The 22,884-nt window shown below is 33.1% G+C and overlaps 1 protein-coding gene across 19 annotated transcripts in view; it reads left to right on the top strand.

The window, feature by feature from the left end:
• The window catches only part of map4k3a (mitogen-activated protein kinase kinase kinase kinase 3a), a 143,532-nt gene that overhangs the window by 7,835 nt on the left and 112,813 nt on the right, over window positions 1-22,884 (top strand). For all 19 annotated transcript variants that reach the window (XM_073916889.1, XM_073916888.1, XM_073916884.1 and 16 more), the window contains exon 2: window positions 13,281-13,338. Coding sequence is in view for 15 of the 19 variants with exons in the window: in XM_073916887.1 (XP_073772988.1) it covers window positions 13,281-13,338 (58 nt within the window). In the remaining 4 variants the exon portion in view is untranslated. The remainder of the gene's footprint in view (window positions 1-13,280; window positions 13,339-22,884) is intronic.

Below are 22,884 nucleotides of genomic sequence, written 5' to 3'. Positions count from 1 at the left end.
TAACTACGATTCGTCTTATTGAATCATTTGCATCATTCAGTTACTGTACTCGAAAACTATTAGACTAGGTAAATGATAAAAAGCTTCATTTCAATTGTATGTTCTTCTTGATTTTATTTATAGATTGTTACGCATGAAAATACTCACAACCTATGCAAATACAGAAATGAACTGCAAACAGCACAGACCACAACAAAAACGCATCGGGGGACCCTGAAAGTTTTCAGATTGTTTATTAGATTTTAGGGAGATGCAAATAGTAAACATTAGTTCATCAATCTCTGACTAAACAGACACATGAAAATACTCACAACACACACAAATACTGAAACAAGCTGAAAGTAGCACAGACCACAACGAAAATTGATAACCCCAAAAATTTTATAGATTGTTTATTGGATTTTATGGAGATGCACTCCCACTGCAGAATCATCCCAATTGGTCTATCATTAAAAATTCTTTTCAAATAGAGATATTAAGTCATCTGGTGAAATTGTATTTCTATTGCAACATATATAGCAAAATAACGTGTCAAGATTCTTCCAATATTGTGCAGCCCTAGTTCTATCATTATGTTCTATCTTATCGTTATGTTATTATATATTGCAGTCTGTTGAATTGTGAAATATGCTATAACTACAAAATTCACTACATGTCAAATATAAGTGCACTATTTACGTGTTTGTGTTTAAGGAAGTGAAATTTACTAAATAAAAATGGAAAGGGTTGAGTGGAGCATATACTTAAACATATTTGTTTATTAACAGGTTCCGTATGATTTAAATATTTTTACTGTTTATTTTTGGATACTTTTTTTTATGGATTGATTATATCAGAATAACATTATAGACCCTAATCTCTGCTCTGTCGACTTTTGATGTAAATGTGAAAGTGTGGAATTTAACAGTGACTTTTATTGACATTTTAGTAGTTTGGAACAATATGTTGTATAAGAAATACTGTAATAAATATATAATTAAGTCTGTAAAATAACAGTAAAGTTACTAGCAGTTTACTACCAGTTTTTTTTAGTTACACCCAGAAAGGCAATATATAAATTCAAACTATTCAAAATGTCAGTAAAAGTCACTTTCAAGCTTTTAAACATTAAAAGTTGAACTTTATGCTGGTGGTACTATAGAGTTAGTTCTAGAGACCCTAAATTGGGTCAGATGACTAATTTTGATGACCACTTTAAGTTTGCCAAGTTTCATAATTTTCCTTCAATTGTTTTTTATAGGCTGTTGACTTCAATTTGGGGAAAAATATGTAAAATAAAACAATCAAATAATACTGAGATTCTTCTTCATGTCTGACCACATTACCTCCTGTGTTCCGGTGATGAACCTACAACATTGTGCATGTGAAATCTGTAGTGTAACGCATTGATCTAATTAATTGAGCCTGTAATCCAATTCAAAAGCTCAAATAATGAAAAAAAAAAAAAACAGGAATCAAAAAATACTGAAAGCTGGTAATTTACAGAATTTTTACAGTGTGATTATAAATATACAATATTTTAGTATTTTATTGGCTCTACCATTCAGAAGTTTGGCTTTTAATATTTTTTTGGAAACCGCCTTACTAGAATCTTACCAAACAGTATGTATTTAATAAAGAATACAGTGACAAGGCATGACAGCAATGTACAAAAATTGCATTGTCAAAATGATGCAGGTCTGTAAAATGACTTTGACTGCTAGAAATGTGCATGATGTCACAGTTTTTGTAATCTTCACTTAAACTATTATGTGGCTACTATAATACATAATATCATACATAAAACTATAATATAATTTTCAAAAACTTTCAAAAACTCGTTTCAGCATCGATATCGCAATGAGTGCATTCACAATAGTCACATTGCAGGATCTCAATTGTGGAGTCAGGTTTGACAGTTGACCAGTAGCCACAGTTGAAAAAAACACATGCTTTATGGTTACACTTTGCAGTGAATCCACAATGTTACCAAAAATTGTATCATTTGCTTGTGTTATTAAGGCCCACATAATCATTTTAAGCCAGTTTGAAGCATTTGGGCTTCATAAATCATAATATTTGTAACTTTTATGAAAGATGAATTGTATTTATGAATATATAATGAAGACTATCATGTTATTTTACATTTGATTATTCAGTTTGTATATCAAAATACTGTTAGACTCCCAGAAAACTATAAAACACCGTTTATTCTGTTTCTACCTTTGCTCTACTGTATTTTTCAGCTCTTGTTATTGGTTTAATATACTGTACGCAAATACTCATCCTATTGAAATCATCAACCTTAGGGTGGAGGGTGTCCGGTTCGGCAACCACAGGATTTCATATCTGTTATTCGCAGACAATGTTGTTTTGTTGGCATCATTGAACATGGACCTTCAGCATCCACTTGGGCGGTTTGCTGCCTTGCCCCAGGTGGTGGAGTTCAAGTATCTTGGGGTTTTATTCACGAGTAAGGGGAGGATGGAACGTGAGATTGAGAAATTGATTGGTGCAGCTGCAACAGTAATGCAGTCGATGTATTGGCCCGTTGTGGTAAAGAAGGAGCAGAGCCGAAAGACAAAGCTCTTGATTTACCGGTCAATCTACGCTCCAGATCTCACCTATAGTCATGAGCTTTGGGTCATGACCGAAAGGACAAGATCTCCGGTGCAAGTGGTCAAAATGAGATTTCTTCACAGGCTAGTAGGGCGCACCCTTATGGATAGGGTGAGGAGCTCTGTCACCCGGGAGGAGCTCGGAGTAGAGTCGCTGCTCCTCCACATCGAGAGAAGTCAGCTGAGGTGGCTTGGGCATCTGTTTCGGATGCCTCCTGGACACCTACCTAGGGAGGTGTTCCAGTCATGTCCCATCGGGAGGAGGCCTCAGGGAAGACCCAGGACATGCTGGAGGGACTGTGTCTCTCGGCTGGCCTGGGAATGCCTCGCGATCCCCTCGGAGAAGCTAGAGGAAGTGTCTGGGGAGAGGGAAGTCTGGGGTTCTCTCCTAAGACTGCTGCCGCTGCGACCCGGCCCCGGAAAAGTGGATAAAAATGAGATGAGCTGAGATGAGATCATCACAATTACTCCAAAAGTATGATTTTATTCCCACCAAAGAGAGGTATTCAAGCCATCTGGTGAAATTATTATCAATATCTCAGTGTATATGGCAGAAAAATAAAATATTGCCATGTAAGTTTTTCACTATTGTGCAGCCCTACTCTCATTCAGGTCTGAAGATTTCAGAAGTGCTTTGCTTTGGTTGCCTCCTCAAGCTTTTTTGTATAAAGGCTTTTCGTACCTTTTCTCTCTTGTTTGGCTGCATCTATGTGTTCACAAAGGTGCCAGACCATCATTGCGAGCTGAGCACCAGGACTCATTACACAGAGAAAGGTCAGAATGCTCAAACCTTCTCTCCTGAAACACCTCGGAGGAGTGTGACAAAGCTGAGGTCAACCTTCTCCAGCCATCTTCCTTTCATCACTTTTTTGCTGTTAACACCTTTGCTTACCCTCATGTGTTTTATGCCTTCACGCCTTTAAGAAATTCACAACAGAGACCGGATTACATGGTCTCTTTTAATAGAACGTCCTTGCCATCTAGCCTACTTTCGGGCAGCCTTGAGATTTCTCCATGTTCTGGAGACTGAAGCAGTTTCGACCTCGCCGCATCCTTTCAGTGAGTAAGCAGAAATACAGATCTGCGTGACAGAGTGATCTACTGTCCTACAAATGCGGCCGCACAGAGAAATTGTATTCTCCCTTAGTGAGCATGAGCGACTGACATCCAGCCTTTGTTTGGACAACAATGGGATTTACTTAATTGTGTTTGATAGCAGAATTATAGAGCTAGACTTATTAGACAGTTAATCGACCCAGCTGTAGCAGCTATTCAAATGTGCAAACTAGGCTACAGACAGTATCAAATGTTCTTGTAGCGATTTTATTGCTGAAGCTTTTATCACGATGTACAGTTATCATGATATTGAAAAAATACTTGGTACTTATAATATATACAGTGCGGAAAGTAAGTATTCAACATGCCTTGTTTTCTCCTGGGAATAATATTTCTAAAGAAGCTGTTGACATTGAATTAAACCAGATTTTGATTAAAAACCCAGACAATACAAACATAAAAATAAAACAAAATAAAAAAAATCTGAAAATTTTGTTATGCGTAATAACAATGGAATGACATAGAGAAAGCACTGAACTGCTCAATTGTCAGGGCTCGAAATTGCGACTGTTTTGGTCGCATATGCCCCCGAAATTTTATCTATGCAACCTCAAAATATGATTGGGAGCATTTGTGCGGGTGCATAAAATTGGGTCGTGCGATCAGTTTTTACAGTCAAATGTTCACCACATGCACAGATTTAGGAGGCATTCACTCATTAAGCATCTTTGTACCTAAAAACACCAAACACAGTGCTCGGGAATGGTTTAAAACAGTTGACTTGCTTCAGTAAACAAAACCTGCAATGCTTGCCCTGCCTTCACATTGTTCTTATTGGCCCACTGTGCGCACAGAACAGAACGTGATTGGTTAATATCAACTGTCAATCACTTAGTTCCGATGACAGGGAGCTACAGCCGTGAAAACGGAAAGGTCTGGATCAGAGAGAATGAAAAAACAAGAGTGGCAGATTTAGTTTTAGAAACCACCTAAAGTTACAAATAATGGTAAATCTGATTAGTGACCATGTGATGAATGTCAATCCAGCATTTACACTTTTCGAGAGTGGATAAAAGACTTCCAGTGTTTAAAGTCAGCTAAGAATATGACTAAAGCATTCACCGTAAAGCCAGTAGGATGCAGTTTTCAGGTAACTGTGTTTGCCGCTGATTCTCCACATTAAGCACGAGATGTTCTAACAGTATTTAATCCTTCATTTAATCATCACGATGCTGTCAGACGCGCGACTGACACTGCATTTACCATCGCGAGTATGCATTCACTGAGAAAGGCAGTGAAAGCCCAGCCAGCAGCTGAAATCTCAGTACTTATTCAGCAACCCTCTGCCCTTGTCAGTGCAAGTTAATATACAGACTCACAGTAAAAAACAAGTACCAAGACTCATTAGTAAACAACATTGAGGAATAGCCAAATTTTAGTCATATGTTAAAGTTGATTTAAATAATGCAACTGAATTGTATTAGTTTTTTCCTAACAAAATTAAAATGAAAATTGAAATGCCTTAGAAGATCACATAATAAATCAAACTCTCAAAACAACTACCCAAATGATAAGCCAAATGCTCAAACTATCAAATAATAAATACAAATGCATTCTCAAATAAGAGATCAAAAGTATTTAATATTTAATTTTCATGATCAACTCAGTATAAACCTGTAATAATTAAATAATAAATAAAGTGCTCAAACTGAAATTGCAAATGATAAATCAAATGCAAAGGAGTAGTGCGAATCAACCAGGTTGAGCTTTAGGGCACAAGAGTTTGGTGACAACAACCAGTAGCGCTATGACATATTTATTAGCTGTTTTGAGAGTTCGGTTATTTATTTGATCTTTTAAGGCAGTTTAATTTTCATTTTCATTTTGTTAAGAAAAAACTTCCATAATAAGTTTTAACTCTATTCAATACAATGATTATGTCTTGAATTTAATGCATTGTTAGGCATTAGTTAATAAACTAAAATCACCTATTAAGATTAATAAATGTATTTCTCACTCACTAACTTTCCTTCGGCTCATTCACTGCTTAATCATGCATTGCCACAGCAGAATGAACCATTAGTTACTTTGGCAATTTTTTACTCAGTGGATGCTTTTGTAGTTAAATGCCTTTGTAGTTGTCATTTCATTCACTTCTGTTAAATTAACTGATGATAACAAATGGAACTTTTCTGTACGTAGTTTATGAACAAAGGCCTATAAATAGAAATAGTCACAGAAAATTCCATCTTTGGCTTTATTAATGTGAAAAGTGTTTAAAAATATATAATTAAAAATAAATAGCTTATTAGATCTTTATCATTTGATGCTGTCATGAACAGCCACTGCCTGGAAATCCTTAAAATAAAAAAAAAATAATAATTATAATAAAAAAACAATAATAATAATAATTATTCACAGTATTTTGAAGCGTCTATAATATCGATATTGCGTGTTCACAATATAGTTAATTATTGAATATCGACTTTTATCTAGCTCAAACTATATTGTTGATGGGAGACTCAGAGAAAGCAGTTGCCTCTGTGGTACTGTAGTTTCATAATCATGTTTTAGCAAGCCCAGGCACGCTCCTTTCGGCGCGCTCTAGAATACTTGATGCATTATGTACTCTGCGTTTAACTGCAATACAGCATGAATAATGAATCCGATGAAATGTTTGATAACACCAGCACAGGAAAAGACATTAGAGAGGAAAACGGGGTTGTTTATCGGAGGTCAGTGCCGCATTGGCACAGTAAATTGTTAATACAAGGCATCAAATTTGCCAGGCAGTGCAGAAAATGATTGGCCTAGATTCGGCTGGTCGGGGGCCAAGCTTGCAGTGATTTATCCGGCTCTCTGTAATTACCTGACATCGCAGCAGCTCGCAGCCCCACTGTGTGTTGCACCTGTGCAGGTGGAGAGAGCTTGGCTGTTGCTCTGAGCCGCGCCATTGCTGGGAAAAAAAGGGCAACGTGTGTGTGTGTGTGTGTGTGTTGGAAGTCAAAGGGTTACGCTCTGGGAGGCTGATTTTTATTCTAATTTATGCAATGCTTGTGTATATTTGAAGGAAAATTCCAGGTTTAGTACCTAAGAGTTAATGTTAATTGACCACAAATAAAATGTTCAGTCTTTGTAGTTTCTGAGGCTTTAAAGGGTCGGTGACTGTACAATTTCACCAGCATAGTGCATATTAAGTGTTGCTGGGATGTATACATTAGGGCTGCAGAGTATATCGTTTCAGCATCTATGTCACAGATGAGCATCCGCAATAGTCACATCGCAGGATCTGCAATGTCGAACTAGTATTATATTTAATCAGGAGCCACATTTCAAAACACTTGTGATTTATGCAGTCATTGCAAAGTTTATCCCAAAGGTTACCAAAAATGTTTTTAGGACCTCTGTGAGGATTTTAACTGAGTCAGTTTAAAGTATTCAGGCATAAGTAAATTAAATGTCTTTAAAACATAAATAACTTTAAATAACTTTAAAAGAGGTTAATTATATTTGTGTATCTACTATACTGTGTTATTTTACATTTTCATTATTAAATTTGTGTATTTTATTTGTACAGTATTGTTGCTCTACTGTATTTATTAATGTTTGTGATGGGTTTATTGTATTCTGTTCAGATGTCTTTCAAAGTCATCCCAATGTATATAAAATTATTAATTCTTTCCAAACAGACCTATTCAATTAATTTCGTAAAATTATAATCAATATTGCAATAAATATCTAGAAAAAATAAAATATCTCAATGTCAGTTTTTTTCCAATATCGTGCAGCCAGGGCCAGACTAAATCTGCTGACATTTTTTGCTATTTCTGCTTTTTTTTTTGTTGATTTTGTATTTTTGTAAAAAATCTGCAGATTTATGCGGAATGACTTTGGGAGTATCAAAACAAAAAAATTAATAAATGGAATAAGAAAAGAATATGCTTTCAACTTGTATTTAATAGTTACAATACATTTTAAACTACGATTGAGTTTTTACTAGAGATGTAACAATGAACTGAGAGCTAGTTGAAAATCGATTCAAGCATTACATATGATTATTCAAATTGGTTGAGACAATCATCGCAAAACAATTGCACCGTTAACAATTTCCTGTACAATAACTCACTGGTAGCAGTTCGCTAGAATCTTATTGTAAATCAATTACAGCAAAAATACTGTATTAACATTTATCTAGCTCTGTATTTACAGTATTGTATATTTACTGTAAAAATATGTAGTATTTTCACTTTAAAATAAACAAACATAACTTTCATACAGTTACATACAATTCATATTGCAGTTAAATACTGTGTAATTTACAAAAATTCATTTGGATGGGTTTGTTTTCAGTTTAATTTTGTTATATTTAAATTTTACTTATAAACTTACATCGTTAACTTAATAAACGGACTAATTTCATTTTACTTCTCTCTTTTTTTCGTGTAATTTTTTTTACCGTGTTGAATAAAACGTTACATCCCTGCTTTTTACAGTGTTCGTCACACAGATGGTCGAGTGTTTTCAGTGTCTTATTGATTGACTTGGTTCACATGACCTTTTTAAAATATAATAATAATAAAAATGTTATTTTAACAGTTATTTGAATAATAACAACCATAACATAACTTATAAAATAAAAGTGCTCATCATATATTAGTACATCCCTTAAAAATCTTTTAAATTCATATTTTTAATAGGAAGCTATACAATATTATATTTGTGCATATACATTAGATTAGTCATTACTAATGCCAAATCTGGAGCTTATCTAACAAAATAACATACGATAACAGTTCAAAAACTCGTACACCCAAATTTATAGGTTATAGAAAAATATTAAATACAAATTTAAAAAAAGAGGAAAAATCAAGAAAAGCAAAAAAAAAAATATATAAATAAAATAAATAAATAAATAAATAAATTAATTAAGAATTCAGTTGAAATTTTGTAGTTTGTATTTTTTTGCTACATTTTGCTTGAATTTAATTGTATCTTTCAATTTCTAAATATTTTTGATGACTTAAATGTTATTTTAATAAGTATATCTGTTTAATAAATCTGTTTTGTTTAAATGGACAAAATACATTGACTATATTCACTAAGAAATGGATCAAAATATTCATTTTCAAAATGGGGTATACTCAGTTACAGTATGCTGAGCAATGTACATAATATTTAAATATCAATTTTTAATCAGAAACATTGCAATCAATCAATAAAGAAATAGATTAAGAAAGTTTCACTAATAATGTAGTTCTATTAACAAAGCTATACTGTCTATATTGTCTATTCTCTTGAAACTGAGTATTTCATGTTTACAAATCAGCTTCACTTACTAATATTATAAGTGCAACTCTGTAGTCCATATTTTGTTGAAGCAGAGTTGTCAAATTTTTTGTTGTTTTATCCGTATTGTGCCATAAGTATTGATTGAGCTCAAACTGACTAAACCAAGAATATTTCTTTAAACCGAAGCATTGTACATCAGCCCATTATTGCAATTCTAAACCTTTCTGAAAGCATTAAAGGTCTAAAAGTCAAAGCGAGCAGGATGAGTTACAATTTATTGTTATTATTATTATTATTATTATTATATATATGTTTTTTATATATCTGACATTTTCACAGTTATAAGATCCGGTCATTCATTTGTTGATTGTTTCCCACGATCCTTAGCTTTCACCTTTCCTGGACCAGTGGTGGGCTCATTATAAGGGATCATTAACACATCATTTTAAACCACATCAGACAATATGATTTGCCTGATCGCAAGGCGAGGTATTGACCGCTTGGCCTGGATGCTTGATGAAGTTATTGATCAGCACTAATCTGCATCCTTTCAACATGAAGACAGAAGCAGAAAATCCTGGAAAGAAATTATGCTTTTCTTTTGAACCAGATTGATTATTATTTGGATTAATTAAAGCCATTTTAATGACCAGTAGGACAACAAGTCACATCCACTTAGTAAAATACTGTTGAGTGGTATTAGCATTTCATGTACAATATGAGTTCGAGTGTTTTAACCAAGTATTGACCCGATACTGGTATCAGTTTCGGTGTATCCCTAAAAATTAAACAATTTTGTACAATATTAAAACCTAAAATTAATATTTTTCCATCAGTTTCCACACCTTTTTGTGTTTCTACTCTACTTAAGAGGAGTCATTGATTGTGACTGAAATCAGCACTAAAATGTCTTCCTAAATGTCTCCCATTTAGTGTAACTGCATATAAGAGTGTTTTGTGTTTTGTTTTGTCTGAAAGCTTAAGTCGTTTATGTCTGCATAAAAAAATTCTTTAATAGTTTGCTGTATTATTTTGCACTGATGACCCAAAATTTCATGCATCTCGTAAATATCAATGTGACACGCTATCCGCTCGGTGTGTTTACAGTCTGGGTTCGATTTCAGCGCCTCATATCTTTGAGCTGAAAGGATTCAGCATGTGGGCTTCCTTCAAAGCCTTTCGCAACAGGAATTTGAATATACGGCACAGAAATCATCAGCCTTCTGGAGGGGAGCTTTCAGTTGTGTTTTAACATTTCTGACATGCACCTCAGAGTGAATTCTCGCACGATCCCGCAAAGCTGTATCGCTCTTGACATCTTCGCATTAGTTACCCAGGACGTCTCTATGTTTTGCAGCATCCTTTTCAGATCATATCACTCAGCCGCTGATGTTTTTTTTCCCTGAGTTGTTTTCGATAAGCTAAATCTCTTTGAAATGACTGATTATTAATCACGCATTAGAATTCTTCACTCTTTCCGTTTGTTGAATTCAGCAGTCTAGTTCAGATAATATAAGTGCATTTAATTAAAAAGAGAGAGTCGGTCTATATGATAAATTATGTTGATCGATGTGCAAAACGACGTCGAGAACAATTAGTGACTAATCCATCCTAGGTAGCCTTGCATAATTAGGCTGACCGAAACGTGTTTCTAAATATGCATTACACTAAGTTGTGCTCTTTTGTTTAAACAGCTCAACCACATAAAAAAAGTTTTACTGCTTGTTCGAAGTACTGTTTTAAAATAAGTTGAAACTACACATTTTTAAAGATTTTTGAGACAACTTAATTGTTTTATCTTCAATCCACTTAAAATAGTAAAGGCTGGGTTCCACACAATTCGTTCATATAACCCATTTTAAGTGGATTGAACATAAACAATTAAGTTGTCCCAACACAATCTCAAGTGTTGTGTTGTTTCAGCTCATTTTACATAAATAGTTTGATCAAGCAGCAAAATAGTTTTTTGAAGTGTGTAGAATATATATATATATATATATATATATATATATATATATATATATATATATATATATATATATATATATATATATATATATATATATATATATATATTCTATTCTATTTTATATATATATTTTTTTTATTTTAAGTTTTTATTTTAAGTTGGACTTACTAAAATGCACACATTGTTTTAAATTTTTTCAATATAAACGTTCTTAGATGGACATCTTTGAACATTGCAACTGTCCCAGTTTTACATTTGACATACCAAATGCATAACGCATCCTTTAAAAATGCTGCGTCTCTTTAATTTATGCCATGAGAACATATTTTGATAAATCTTATTCTAAATCATCCCTCTGAAATAAAAAAAATGTTGGCATTAAATGGACATTGATTTTGAGATAGTTTTCTTAATGAACTTATCAAGTTATTTTAGTTCCCTTAAAATAAAAAAGTATGTGAAAAATTCATGTTCATACATAATCTAATCATATGTAATGCACAGCAAATTTTAAACACTATTCTACTTATTTGCTCAGTTTTTTCATGCGTGTTCCTTTTATCTTTACTTTTCTTTACTCTTTTTTTTTTTTGCTCTTTGTAATGTAACTAAAACCATAGAATATTGCAATAACTTGGGTTTCTTTATTGAATACCATAATAAAAAGATAAAAAAACACTAACTTGATTGCTAAAGCAACATACAGTTAAAAAAAAAAAAAAAACAATTCATTCATTCACTGAAATTTTGTACCAGTGTTTTTTTAAATGTTTTAAAATAAGCTTATCCTGCTAACCAAGGCTGAATTTGTTTAATCAAAAATGCAGTACAAATAGCACAATTGTAAAATGTTATTACACTATAAAATAACTAATCAAAAGTAGTTTATAAATTAATTTAATCATTTATTTCAGTGATTTTACGGAAGAATTTTCAGCTTCATTACTCCAGACTTCAGTCACATGATCCTTCAGAAATGACTCATATATTAATTACTATTATTAATATTATTATTATTGTTTTAGTTGTTGTTTTTAATATTGTTGTTATTATTATTATTAATTGTCTGGAGTTATAATTTTATTTTAAACAACATACAATAAGAATGCAGTTATTTAAAGTTGTAGTAGTGTATATATTTAACAATTTAGCAATTTTCTTTTTTACATTTAATAAATGCCGCCTTAATGAACAGAATAATTTTCCTTAAAAAACAAACATGAAAAAATACTGATTCCAAACTTTTAACCGGTAGTGTAACTTTTAACCAACACAGAAATATAATACAATATTTATTGATAAAAGAATTTGCAGAACCAACATAAAAAACAACCAAATGTCTAATATTGTTTTGAAAATGGTCATTTTAAAATGACTAAATTAAACTAATTAACTAAACTAGTTTATAAATCAACAAAATATTAATGAAAACTATATTACTACTAGAATCTCAAATATATATTAAAAAATCCTTAATTTTAAAGAGGTTTCCAAAAGTGTATCGCAATGAAAGCCGTTCAAATAAAGCCAAATGACAAGAATCTGCAAAAACCACAAATTATTTCATAATTATTCCCTTTTGGATGTTTATTTTTAATGATTTAAAAGCTTCGTCTCCCTCCAGCCACAACAAACTGTCAATGAGAATTCAGACCCTTTTATAAGACATTTCATCAGTGTTTTTCACACAGATTTGTCTAGAAGTGCTCTTCTTCAAATGTATAGTTGTTGTTGTCAGAAATCACCCTGTTGCTAAGAGAGAGAAAAAGAAATGCTTTACAGACGACATCCTAATCGAATCCGGGCTAATTTAGTCTAATGGTTTTCCTGCTGCCACATCGTGATTGAATAATATCACGACCTACTGAAAGACTTTTCTTTTTTATTGCCAAAAAGTCTTTCCAATGGTGTGGAAATTGAAGATAGCATATTCTTCCCACTTTGCTTGATCAGTAAAGCAGTCGTTGTTTGTATTTGGGTCTTAAAGGTGATGCAATTTTCTCTGGAATCGTGAAATATCTAGGGCTTGCGGATAAATTAACATTCTACTCAGCAAACACGCTCTTTACAGAACGGCAGGAAAATGCATAAGTATGCGGCGTCCATATTGACACAGTGCTAATGTAGTTAGCTTACATTTGATTATATGTGTACTTTGTTTAGTTGTAGGTGTTGCTGACGATAAAACGATTGTAAATCAATGTTAATTTAAGGGGTTGAAGCAAATTTTTAGCCAATACCTAATCAGCAAACCCACATGGAAGCACTACATCTTTGTTTATTGACTAATTTAGGCTAATTTCATGATTTTTTTGGTAAAGTCTTTCAGTCATAGTAACATTGAGACGTGTGTTGTTGTTCTTTTTCAGGCCCGTAATGTCACTACAGGAGAGCTGGCTGCTATCAAGGTCATTAAACTGGAGCCAGGTAAAAAAAAAATCTCTTCTCTTTTAAAACTGTATGGTGCCTGTCCTGTCATGTTACTGATTATTTTCAGATTCAGATTCAGAAAGAGCTTTATTGCCAGGTTTGTTTACACATACAAGGAATTTGTTGAATGACCAGACAAAACAGAGATAATAGAGTAATTTAATAAATATACTGTATATTCCTTTAATTCATTTAGGGCACTTACTTCCAACACGGCTTTTTTAGGGTGTCTGATAGTGGTTTTTGGGGAATTGGGATCTCAATTTTAATATTAACGTAACTATTTAATAGTGGTGTAACGGATCACAACCCACAGTTCGGAATGCACATGACCCGCAGATTAATAACTTTTTTTGAACTAGTAGGTTAATCCAACATTTAACACTTGCAGAGAGATCATCTCTTGCGTCATTCAAAGCATGTGTATGAAAGCATTTTGGCTTCCCTGTAAAATATAATGATGATGGAAAAAGTTGTTGTGGGACCTACCGAAATGCTTTCTTAGGTTATTAAAGGTGTTTTTTGTTACTGTTTGTTTAGCCTGCATCAATGCATTCAGTGTAAAGCTGCACAAGTAATAATTAAAAGATCGTGATCTTAATTCAAACTGGTGCAACATGAATGATAAATGATAATGATTTGCATGTTTATTCATTTTCCGAATCGCTGCATTCAAATCTGCGTTTGATTGAGGGAGTTTTTTTTTTCACTTTTTCAGTTAGTTACAAACAATTAAATGACACCGAAGTAAAAGGAGAAGGCTTTATAGTTCAGATATAAACACTTATGTTTAAGGTAAAGATTAAAATCACTGTTTAACGGAACTTGGCACTGGTGAATGTTGTAGCAATTACATTGTGTAACCAACGGGTGGTGACAAACAACCATCAAAATTATGTCACTGAATAGGTTTTCAAAAATGATGCACCTATAATGAAACATGAAGTTTTATGTGTGAATTGTTGAATCATTTATTGAAAATAAATATAATATGTTGTACAAGATTTCTATATTTAGCAATATCAGCAGCAGTAGCAAAGATCTTTTTTTTCCAGCTGGTTCTTTCTTGATTTTTATTTTTTTTTTAATTAAAGCTTTTAAGTTCTGTTTGTTAAAACCAATGATTTTGGCAGTAATATTTTTGTATAAATGGAAAGCAATTGACATTTGTCCCCTCTCTTTTTTGCTGATCTGAAAAATGGTCCAATCCAGGACTCAAAAACTAATGTGATCCAAACCGTGAAATTTGTGATCCAATACACTGCTACTATTTAAGTGTAGCGGGTCTTGTTATGACACAGTGCTAATGTGGTTAACTTACATTTGATTATACTGTATGTGTACTCTGTTTAGTACTCTGTTTAGTAGGTGTTGCTGACAATAAATGGATTGTAAATCAATATTAATTTAATGGTTGGAGATAATTTTTACCCAGTACCAGATCAGCATATCCATATTATGGTATTTGATACATTTGTTTTCGTGACAGACGTTTTCTATTCTTGTGCAAAATAATGACAGGACAAAACACAAGATAATAATTTAACCAAATTTTATATAATCAAATAAATAAACTGTATATTCTTTTTTTATTTTACTATTTAAAACTGAAATGAGTTATGTTACGTCTATTAAACAATGGCTGTGTCCGAAATCGCATACTTCTATACTATATATTATGCAAAAAAGAATATCCTAGTCGAGTAGTATGTCCGAATTCATAGAATTCGAAAAACTGCTAGTGAGAAGTACCCGGTTGACTTACTACTACCGTCGAGATTCTGAAGTGCACATCGGACGGATGCTACACTATCTCATGATGCACCGCGAGAGAATTTATTAATGGGAGTTAAGCGACGCAACTAACGCAGGTTGGTCACGTGATGATGACAAAATGCCGGATGTAGTACGTCCGAGTTCCATTCGTACTACTGACATTCATACTATATAGAATATAGAACATATTTTTCTAACGGCCAAGTAGTTAAATTTAAATGCAATACCTACTGAGTAGTAGGCAATTTCAGACGCATCTTACGTAATTAATATGGTTTTCATATACAGTAGTGGCCAAAAGGATGTCCAGATGGAACCTTGTACAGTATTTGCTTTAATGAACATCAGTGTTATTTTAACTATTATCAACATATTATTATATCTTAATATTTTCGTTAGCATTTATTAGAATAATTTCAGTTTTATTATAAATTGTTTTATTTTTAGTTTATTTGATTGGATTTAGACTTTAGTTTGTAATTTTCAATTTTTTGTGTGCCGCTATGTATCTTAACATTTTTTATTTATTATTTTAAATTATTATTTTAATTGTAATCATAATAATCTTTAAAGTATTATTTAAATTAAAAAAATTATATTTATTAAATGTGACTTATTTCAGTTAATTGCTTTTTCATAAATTACGTTTTTTCCATGTAAACATTTTTTTTTTTAGATTTTTTTGTTGTTTCTTGTTGTGTGTATCATTGTGTATATATTTAATTGTTTTTAATTACTATTTAAATAATTCACAATAATAATAATAATAATAATATTTTTTTTAATTAAAATAAACTTATTTCAGATAGGTTATTTTAGTTTTTTCCTTGTAAACATTAAATTATTTTAAAAATATTTTTATCTTATATTTAATATTAGATATATTATATTATTTCTAAAACGAAAAGCATAGTTTTTCCATAAAAAAAGATTTAAATATCTAAAGCATTTCATCTTACTATTATTTTTTTAACAAACAAATTCTTGTGATTTTTCTTAATTTAATTATCAAAACTGAGCTAACAATAATATTAATTAAAGGATTATTAAATACTAATAGCATTATTGCAGATCTCATTACACCAGATTTAATGCAAAAGAAAAAATATTTAATGCAAATTTTTTCGAAGATGCATGAAATAGAGCTCACCTAGTGTTTTTGAGTTGACTTTGAGCTTAGTTTTCATTAAAGGCTATATTTTTTTATTCATAAATGATGTATTTTATAAACAGATTGTTTGTAAGGACTAGGCTATTAATAACTCTAATTTTCAATATTGTAAACGCTTAGCTGTATTGTTAGTAGAATTTAGCAAATAATAAGTATTGTGTTTCTGTAAAATAGACTTAAGAATAAATTAGAAATATATTTCTCACATTAACCAAAGCATTTAATCTTAATATTAATCTTTAACTCAAAGGCAACGTATTATTGGAACCGAGCTAACATTAATTTTAACAAAGATTAATAAATGTCAAGAACCTTATTGCAGATCTTGTTATCAAAAAAGTAGTCAAAAATGTGCAATTTATTTATTTTTTTTATTATTTTGGGTGATTGATAAAAAGAAAAGTTCTCTAGTGTGTTTTAGATGAGCTAGCAGGAAAGCATTTCTTTTTTACATGTCATAGAAGAATAGTTTTAGCCTTTTTCACAAAGCTGTGGGGTACATAAGACAAAAACAGTCTGTAATATTAGCAGCTGATATGATGAAGTGGCCAAAGATCAGAACTGGCATGCAGAAAGTTGTATGTTTGAGCAATCCAGGAGCTTTCAGCGAGTGTCCTTGAGCAGGGCACTCAACCTCTGCTTATACAAGAGGGATTTTACCTGTAGTAAATGTACTGTAAGTCACTTTGGATAAAAGCATTTGCTAAATGACCTCCTGCTTCCTTACTAAATGACGGGGAAAACCAAGAACTTTGCTCTTAGTCAATAAAGTCCTCTGTAGAATTTATTCCACTTTTTTTCCTTGTTCAAGCAGGCATTACTGCAGATTATTGTTTACTCTTTACACGGGAATCAAATATTTAAATGAGTTTAAAAGAGACCCATTTGAGGTGCCGTACGCTTTGTCCAGATGCACAATAGAGGACTGGTGTTGTGATCAAGGCAAACCCAGATTATTGGTGTCAGTGAAAAAGCTTTTGATATAAAAGCCAGACCAAAGCAAGAGACGACATCAAATGGGGTCTGGGGTTTGATACGGTTTGACAATATTGAATATCGCTGTCACACTAAAGGATGTACCTGTTTTATCCGGCAGCCACCCAGATTGATGAATGACATCTTCTTGCCTAAAGGAAACCAGTCAAGTGCGACTTTCATTTTGATTTTATAGTGATTCTATTTATGGGCTGTTTTGCTGTGCCAGCAGTAACTGCGGGAACAATAGCAGACCTCAGACCTTTTTTCTGCTTTGGGATAAAACCCACAGCCCTTAGCCTCCTGAGGGCTTAAAAGTCATTTTATTTATTTTTTTGGTATCCAGTGTTGTTTCATTACCTGAAATTACCGGAATTACAAGAACAAGTGGTCTTTAGGCGAGTCCGATTATTGGAGAACAATATTCATATTTTGTGTCATTATTTAGATAATGATAATTCAACCACTTATTCTTGAGTGGTTTCTTTTGTACTGTACCCTGGATGGATAAATATGAAGTCTCGTTCTTAATGAAGGACTCATTGGATCACTTTAATGCTACTTTCATATAGTTTATTCAAAATATCTGACCATCCCGACATTCTGTACCTGTAAAGCTGTGGTGAAAAATCTTTCTAGAAGTTAATTCTGCTTCATTTCTGAGATTTTCAAAATGCATTGCAATTCTCTTTTAAGTTGATTCTGAGCTAAGTTTTTAAGAGCAAATGGCGCTGTATGCTTTACAAACAGCCATACTCTGCTTGCATCCAATTCCTTGCAAATACCACATGAACCTATAAAAATCAGTAGTTAAATTGTGAACGTTTTAAGTAAATTACAAGACTGTTCATAATGAGCTGTTTATAATAATCTTGAATAACTCAGCAGAACACACAAGAGTGTATAGCTGAAGCTTGCCCTCTGCTGTTAAAAACTAGCCTAGAATAACATTTGCTGTTAAAAAGAAGCCCATAGCATTGTTTACTGTTTAAAAACTAGCTTAAAGTGCCATCTGCTGTTAAAAATTTAGTGTCGTTTGCTGTTAAAAAATAGCCTAGAGCACCGCCTGCTGTTAAGAACTAGCCTAGTGCATTGTCTGCTGTTTAAAAACTCGCCCAGAGCTGCTAAAAACAAGCCTAGAGTGCTGTCTGCTGTCAAAAGCTAGCCTAGAGCGCCATCTGCTGTTAAAAACTAGCCTAGAGTATTTTTTGCTGTTAAAATCTAGTCTGGAGCGCCATTTGCTGTTAATAACTAGCCTAGAGCATTAACAAATAGCCCAGAGCACCATCTGCTGTTACAAACTTAGCATAAAATCAATTCAAGAAAGAATATTGAGGGATTTTGAGGCCCCGTTTACACGAATACAATTTAGTTTTAAAACTCATTTGTTTTGCTACGGTTGCGCCTTACGTCCACACTACCTTGGAGTTTTCGAGAGCCAAAAATGGAGCGTTTTGAAAACGCTGAAGAGGCCGTTGTCATTTACTTTAGCTTATTTGTTTCAGTTAAATCCAAAGACATGTTTCACCCCTTATTTAAATTTTATTCTGTTTGAGATTTTTATATCTGAAATAAAAGAAATACCTTTGTCTAATTTGGATCATTTGAAGATTTTGTGACCTTAGTAGTAGAATTACTAAAGCTTTGGTTTTCCAGAAGCATTTTCTATCACAATGTTTTGCTGTTGTTCTAGTCAATGCAGCTTGCAGCCCCACAGCAGTCGTTCACCTCACATTTTATGATCCTAAACCTTCAGGTCTGTTTGTTTTGCGCTGAAAACGATTAGCCTGGCTGGTTTAAACATTGACCAAGAATTCAGCAACCACTCACATTCACAGGCGCAGATGTACCAGTGCATTAGTCAGATTTTAGCCTCTGTAATTGCTACATGCCTCTCATACCAGAGAGATTGAGAGGGGAACAGGGCTTTCTGGAGGCCCTGCGCTGCTCTTTCTCAGCTGTAGTTTGATATGAGCGAAGGTTTTAACAATAAGATGCTCTGCTGGGCCTGATATCTGTGATTTGGATTTCAGATGTTAGACATAGATATAGTCTAAAAACCTGCTCAGGCTTGTAGTTCATTTTCATTTGGTGGAAGATATGCACATAAATATACTGTTTGTAAAGGGCTGCTCGATATTATAAAGTTTTGACATTTTGTTTTTCCGTAATATATATTGCGATATAAATAGAATTTCAACAGATGATTTGAATATTTTTAAATAAATAAAGACTGCTTTATGGTTTTCTGGTGAGTCGAACAGTGTTCAAGTACAGAAATTGAGCAATCAAATGTAAAATAAGGCTGTCATCAGGGTTGGGCGATGTCGACCAATTTGGCATCGTACAATGTCTAATGTGAAACATCGCGATGGACGATGGCATTGTCGTCATAGGCAAAGGTGAATGAATTATTTATGAATAATTAATTAATTCATAACGAATTAATTATTTGTAGCCCACCGTTTCAACTACCTGACCCGCATGGTCTGTTTTACCAATCAACAAATCATAAATAACTAAAGATAAATTGCACAACAAATTACCTCCTGTCAGTCACTTTTTGCGCAGGAGGTTGGTCAGTAAAAAAGGTGCACAACAAGTGTAGTAAGTTAAAGTAAAAGATTGAAGCGGTGTACTGATGCTGTCACACGTTACCTTATAGGTTCAAAAGACCGAAGAGTCGTTAGAGAGACAAGATTAATTATATATCACGTTTAACAACTTTAGTGAGACTTGATCCAGCGGTACATCCTTGATAAACTTTCCGATGTGCACTGCTCTCTGGAGGAGCTCATATGAGCGCATGACAGAGTGTGTGGCTGTGTGTGTGTGGTCTCGTGATGTGCATTTTAGCTGACGGAGTGCTTTTCAGAAATGCTAGGTAAAACACAGTGTGGATGTAGATGACTTTTGTTCTAAAATGCCATTTTAATGCTAAGACGTACTAGTGTAAACAGGGCCTAAGTGTGTATTTTTTGTGAGCGGGTTTGCGACGGGGGCGGGAAGGAGGATCGGCGATGCTGGCTCAGCATCATGTTGTCTATTGGCCATCAGCGATGGATGATGTCATCGTCAATCAGCCCAAACCTAACTGTCATCATTGTACAAATAATTACAAATAATAATATTTATCAATATTATCATTTACTCTTGAATAAAGCATATAATCTTGCGATGTGACTATTGCAGATAAATTAATTGCGATATTAAGGCTCAAACGATATGTTGTTCACCTGTAGTGCTTTAATGTAAAACTAATAAAAAGGCATCACGAAAAATCTGAATTAAATCAAAATCATGATTTGGCAAAATGTGCATTGTCATGTACATCTTGTCAGAGAAACAGGTGTCACATCACAATAATCACATGAGTATAGAATCATTTCACAGAAGGATTTATTTCAGACACTCGACTAAAGTTATGAAGTAGGTTTGGAGCAATTGTGCCACACACCTGTTCTGAGTGATGCTTCCAGCTGTTAGATCGCTCCCTGGGGGCTGGCTGCAGTACAAGTCATAAACCCCACCTCCTCCATGTTAATGAACGAGATTTGACACCAAATAAAATAAATAAAATAAATTACACTTGCAATTAAATTTCCGAAGTGGTTGGTTTTGGTCAATTAAGGTCAATTTGGTCTTCATTTTCGTAAAGAGTATGTTTTAGCTAGTAATTTATTGCTATAAAATAAGGTTGTGTCATTGTGTTTGACAGTTGTGATTGACAGCTTGTCAAAGCAGACCTTCGGAGCTTCGGGAGGAAATTGAAGTGTTATTTGATTTCAGTGTTATTTTACCATGATTAAATAAGTTGTTCAGCAGTAAACTATACTTTCTGATCTACAGGATTTGATGGATCACTGTTTATTCGGTAAAGTGAGGGCTTATCAGGCTTTATTATTAGTTTCCTGATACACGCCTAGCCATGACAGGGAAAATACAGTTGATCTCTATCTAGCAATTATTCTTTTTATGGGTCTGAAAAAATAATTAGGAAAACAAAACTAATATTAGCCTTTTTCCACATTGATCTCCTGTAACTTTATTTGAACCTGATTTAAAGGACGTCTCTGACATTTTAAATTTCGGCATGTTATTGAGTTAATCTACTAAATTTGCTGTTACATATTAATGTTCTAGAAGCAGAATCATATGTAACAAATAGAACTGTAAATGTTATATATTATTTATATACACCATTTACATTAAATTAAGGTGAATTCCTCTTTGCCAGATATTAAGTCATAGAATAAACCAAATGAAAACGGAGGCAAAAAATGTTGCAGCAGCTGATAGGCCTATATCATGTCACGTCAGTTGATGTATTAATACTGCAAAGTTTATTGTACGATATGTAATATACTTCATTATTTAATATTATCTTTATATAACATGTAATCTGTCTGTTTTTATATAAAGTATTATAGTATAAAACAAATTATTAGGCATCATGATAAATCCAAATTAAATCAAAATCATGATTTTGCAAAACGTGCAATTGTCATGTGCATCTTGTCAGGGAAGCAGGGGTCTGTACAAATCTCCTCATACAAAAACTGCAAATATGCCACAAAGTAATCAGAGGATTTAGCTGCTTTTATGGATTCAGTGTGACTAATAATCACATGAGTATAGAATCATCACACAGAAGGATTTATTTCAGACACTATACTAAAGTTATGAAGTAGGTTTACTTGCAAATATGCCCTCAGGTGTATGGCGTGTTGTTAGTGACGTTTCACTGTTGTCATAGTGTGCAAATGAAGGCCATTAACTGCTTGTATGTACAGTAGCCATAGACCCTGAGGGCCGTCTTTTATTATGTCTGCTTAATTGCGATGGTTTGCGAGGAACATGTGCTGCCGTGATAAACAACAAATCAATTATTAGTCCCACATTTACCTTCACCTCTCCAGCGAGTCAGTAGGAAGTTAGTCTAATTGGATAAGCATGTGCTTTACGGTGATGCTATTGTTCCTCTTTTATTTATCCTCCTTTTCCCACAGTGCATTTCTAATTATGATTTGCATTTCTATTTTTGGGGAATTTTTAATCAAAAGAACTGAAACAAATAATTTAAAATAATGAGTGTGCTAAAAATAAATCATAAATGCAGTGAAATGCAGTGAGTTGTACATTTAGGTTTTGTGCTTTATTTTTATGTATCATGAAAATAAAGGTATGCATGATATTTTAACTGAACTTTAGTATCTCAAGAATATCTGCAAGTATATATGCGTTTTATATCTACATTCATATGACCAAACAATCTTTTTTCTGTAAAAAGTTTGCTATTTACACCTATAAATTTCAGACCTCATGAAATTTCACAGCGGAATGGGTGACTGAAAAGGTAAAAAAACAAACGAACAAAAATTATTGAAAATAATACTAAATACAATAAAATAAAACACTTGAAACAGCTTTAAGCATTCTTGCTGTAAGAATTAAACTTGATTCAAGTCAGTAGCAGTGAGTGAGTTTTGTTGTTTGTTGTTTGATTAATAATAATAAACAGATTCGGCAGCAGGAATAGAGCACACTTTCACTTTAAGAGCCACACAGGTCCAATTTACTGTTACACATGCAATTTTATTATTAACTCTGTTCAGTTATTA

Source organism: Danio rerio, chromosome 11, assembly GCF_049306965.1.
Source record: "Danio rerio strain Tuebingen ecotype United States chromosome 11, GRCz12tu, whole genome shotgun sequence".
In the NCBI taxonomy this organism is placed as follows: Eukaryota; Metazoa; Chordata; class Actinopteri; order Cypriniformes; family Danionidae; genus Danio; species Danio rerio.
Note: the sequence above shows the minus strand (reverse complement) of the source record. Positions and strands in the feature narration are given on the sequence as shown.